Below are 4371 nucleotides of genomic sequence, written 5' to 3' on the forward strand. Positions count from 1 at the left end.
CAAATAAAAGTCGATTCTGCTTGAATTCAGCCCTCAGTGACCGAACCTGAGTGAAGCAGGAGCTCCTCTTCTATTCGTCTTCAACATCTTCAATGATGATTTGAGCCAATAAAATAGACTGGACTCGTGTCCTTCGAAGGTGGACTGATAAAGAGCTCACAAATGACACCGAAGATATTGAAGTCAACTCGAAAGGGTTTTGACATCTTCCTAACAAGATTTGGTTAGAAAGTAGAAACAACTAACTTGCTAACGGGCCACGCTTAGGCTAAGAACAACCCATGAGCCGAGTGTTTGCTAGGCCCATGTACTACTACTTTAACAGTTGCAGCTTTGAGACCAAACAAAAACAACAGAAATCGCAAAGCACATTCATTAACCGAAACACAAATCATGTTGTCCATACTTTCATGGTTTTAAAACCCGACATAAAACATATCAAATAATCAAATAACTTACTCATCACATCGTTTATCAAAGCATAAAATTATAGTAAAAACAAAACAAAACTACATATAAAACACATCTTCTTTACCCGATTATCATCGCCATCATTGATCGATCATCTACCCTCCGATTTCACCAACTGTGAGAAAACCTTGCTCATCGAAACACCTGAAATATCATCCCCACTCGACATCTCAAACTGACCAATTCCAGTGTTGGTGTTTTCCTCACCGCCCGTATGGAAATCATGAATCTGCGGAGATAACTCACCGATCACGTTCGTGCTGTTTTCATCCGGGTCGTTTGGTAACACCGCTTCTTGAAGTTGAAGAACGTATTCAAGATTCCACAAAACATCACCCATCGAAGGCCGGTCAACCCCGAAATCAGACAAACATTTCTCTGCTGTTTCACCAAACTTTCTAAGAGAATCGGGCCGGATCTTTCCCTTTAAAGTAACATCGATTATTTGTTCTAGCTGCCCGCTTTTCTGCCACTTCATCGCCCATTCAGCTAAATTCACCTTCTCTCGAGGGAGAGACGGGTCGATCACAGGCCGTGCGCATAAAACTTCAAACAAAACGACCCCGAATGAGTATACGTCTGACTTTTCAGTCAACTGTTGTCGTCTAAAGTACTCGGGATCCAAATACCCGAAGCTCCCTTTGACTGCAGTACTCACGTGGGTTTGGTCAATCTCGGGCCCGGTCTTCGAAAGCCCGAAATCTGCGACCTTAGCCATGAGATTTTCGTCGAGCAATATGTTAGCCGATTTAACGTCTCGATGGATAACAGCTTTTGAATAACCGGTATGGAGATAATGCAGCCCGCGGGCTGCACCGATGCAAATTTCGAGCCGTTGTTTCCAGCTCATGCTCGGGTAGTTTGACCCGTAAAGATGACTTTTCAAAGTCCCGTTTTCCATATATTCGTATATCAAAATCATCTCACTCTTCTCATCACAGTACCCAATCAACGACACTAAATGTCGATGACGAAACTGTGAAAGCATCTCGATTTCGGTTTGGAACTCCGCTAAACCTTGTTGGGATTTCGGGTTACCTCTTTTAACAGCCACTTTCGTACCGTCGCTCAAAACCCCTTTGTAAACTTTACCGAACCCACCGATCCCGATCACCCAGCTTTCATCGAAATTGTTTGTCGCTTCTTGAATCGCTGCAAACGGGCACCTGTAATTGAAATTCGACCCTGCACTGATCGTCGTCCCGTTAGAATACTTGCTTCCCATCGTCTGCGAAATCCCATTTGTCGATAACGGAATCCAGATCTTCGACTGGTTCAATCGTTCCTCTTTCCTTCGTTTATGCACGAAGAACAGAACAACAATCAATACAACAGCCACGATTAGGCCAACAACGACTCCTACAATCAAACCCACTTTACTCTTCGAGTGTTTACTCGAAGCAGGAATATCTCCCCCCGAAAGACTCCCATCCGAGTTATTCATCTTCATAATCTCAACACCGTTCAAAATAGCATTCGGTAACGCGTTATTCACATTCGACGGGCCAATACTAATCTTAATCGTATCCGTATTCAACGACTGTGTAACAAAATCCTGGTAATAAGCCAATGCCAACCCTCCTACTTTGATCGACAAATCAAAATCCGGCAACACATTCGATTCTTGAACATACACATTAAAATAAAGCTCATTCAACGCATCACTAACAATATCGCAAAAATGAAGCCGAATCATATACCTAAACCCGCGATCCACCGGAAACTCCCAAGTCACATTGAAATTACTCTTCGGGTCACCATCGGACGCCATTCTAGCCGCGGTCCCATACACGCTCCTGGGCGCATCGTCTTCCGTAGCCCCTCCTTTCGGATACCTAACCGAGTCCACCTTCGACACATTACTCGCCAAACTCGGGTTTTTCAAATACCCCCTATCGGGCACCCAACTTCTCCATAACGAATCGTTTCGAGACGTCACCGTTGGCCCGCCCATATTGACCCTCGCTACGGTCTCCAGAGCCTGCGTCAACAGCCCCCGAAAGTTCGTTGGGGGCGTGACTGACGCAGCCTCGTCAGCAATCAATGGATCCGGAACCGACACCACTTCTAACCCGTTTAAGAACGCAAACGAGCCACCAGACGGTGTAAACGTGATCTCCAGCTCACTATCCGTAACATTAACGGAATATTCCTTAACCGTACTGTTAACGGTACTGTAATCGGATAATAAAGAATGATCACGAGTTGAGACCGAAAACTTCGCCGTTTTCAGATCGTAGTTGCTAGCGGAAAACGGGTAGAAAAAGAGCCGGATCCAGTGTCGACCCGGTTGGTTGATTTTGAAACTGTAAGAAGATGTTTGTGAAAAGATTCTAGCGGTTCGATACAGCTGAGAATATTCCGATTGGGGTATCGAATTAGCGGATGTATCGACGAGAACATTTTGTTGGGTCGTTAGATAACTCGAAGCTAAATTATCCGACAGGAAAACCCGGTTTCCGACACTGGTGTTGGTCGGAGATCCACAATCGATTGAGTAGCTATCAGCAGGAGTAAATTGGGAATAACAAGAAGATAAAGAGAGCAAGAACACGATCCAGATGAAGAGTTTGTGAAATTTCATAAAACCCATCATAAATTATAAGAATTTGAATAAAGGGTTTACAGATCTGGGGTTTTGAAGTGTTTGAAAAAAATGAGGGGAAATGGGAACGAACAAATGACAGATCAAGAACAGATGGGGGTATGATAAAGGATGAAGACAGGCCGGTTTGAACTGGACGGCCAGAATGAGATGGTGACAGATTGATAGATTCTTTAGGGTTGGGTTAACAGAAAGATTGATTTTTTTATAGAATAATAATGGGAAGTTTTTTAAGGGTCAAAATAAGGTGAGAAAGTTTTGTTTTTTGGGAAAAAGATGATGGGTACTGTTCGTCGTGGTGAGGGTGTAGTGGTGGAGATGGAGGAAGATAAAAGAGAGTTGATAGAAATGGAAGCCTGCAATGGAGAAAATGTTTCACTTTGGTCCTCTTAGGTATGTACTTGTTCTATTGAGGTCCTTTCTATATCCTTCTATGTGCATATTCATCAAATTGGTGGAATTGTCTTGCCGGTTCAGGCGGTATATGGTCAGTATCGGTTTAGTTTATTACGAAATCGGTACGTTATGGACCCGACATCTCCAGCCCGAACCGACCTCGGCCTACGAAACGAACCTAACCTGACATGTACCCCTAGCTTGCACCACAGAAGCAACGTGCATCGCCGACCAACCTGTACCGTCAACATGAACTGATCTTGGCTTGGATCTTGATGATACAGATCGAGAGAAGTTCGGTTCGGACCGGTGCGGGGTGGTAGTGGTCTGGGTCGGTTTGGAAAGACGTGGATTGGTTGTGGTCCAAGTCGAATCGGACGGTTCGGGTCAGGTCGAGACGATGCGGGCTTATTGTGGTTCGGGTCGGATCGGGACAGTGTGGTTCTGGTTGGAACTTTGTGTCAAGTTGAGGGTCTAGGTCATGTCGCCAGCGGGTCAACGGTGGCCGGGGCGACATAACTATGGGTGGAGTGTCAGATACGACAACAATTAGTGGTTGAAGATTCGAATGATTTTGGTTGAATTCCTTCACGATTAAAAGGATTTTAGATTTTTATAAGTAACAAAACTTGAAGGAATTGATACCGAACACATTAAAATAGAATTGAAATTCCAACTCTAACAAATTATGCAAATCAAACACACTAAGAATTCAAATGTGGATTCCAATTCTTTTAAATTCTAGCAACCAAACACATCCTATATGTTAGAAAAGCCAAGAGGACTTAATTTTAATTAAAATTTAAATGAATTATTTTTTAGTCATTACATCGTATTTAATAGATTGTTTAATAATTTGTTCTTGAAATGTAATTCATATCTCACTTACTAAATCGCAA

General features: G+C 43.3%; 1 protein-coding gene across 1 annotated transcript; it reads right to left on the reverse strand.

The window, feature by feature from the left end:
- Positions 1–354: 354 nt before the first annotated feature.
- LOC110878754 (receptor-like protein kinase HERK 1) lies at positions 355–3398 on the reverse strand. The gene has a single exon (XM_022127117.2). It carries the CDS (start codon positions 3065–3067, stop codon positions 563–565), a length of 2505 nt encoding a protein of 834 aa, XP_021982809.1. The 5' UTR covers positions 3068–3398; the 3' UTR covers positions 355–562.
- Positions 3399–4371: the final 973 nt, after the last annotated feature.

The sequence above is a fragment of the Helianthus annuus genome, chromosome 1 (genome assembly GCF_002127325.2).
Source record: "Helianthus annuus cultivar XRQ/B chromosome 1, HanXRQr2.0-SUNRISE, whole genome shotgun sequence".
In the NCBI taxonomy this organism is placed as follows: Eukaryota; Viridiplantae; Streptophyta; class Magnoliopsida; order Asterales; family Asteraceae; genus Helianthus; species Helianthus annuus.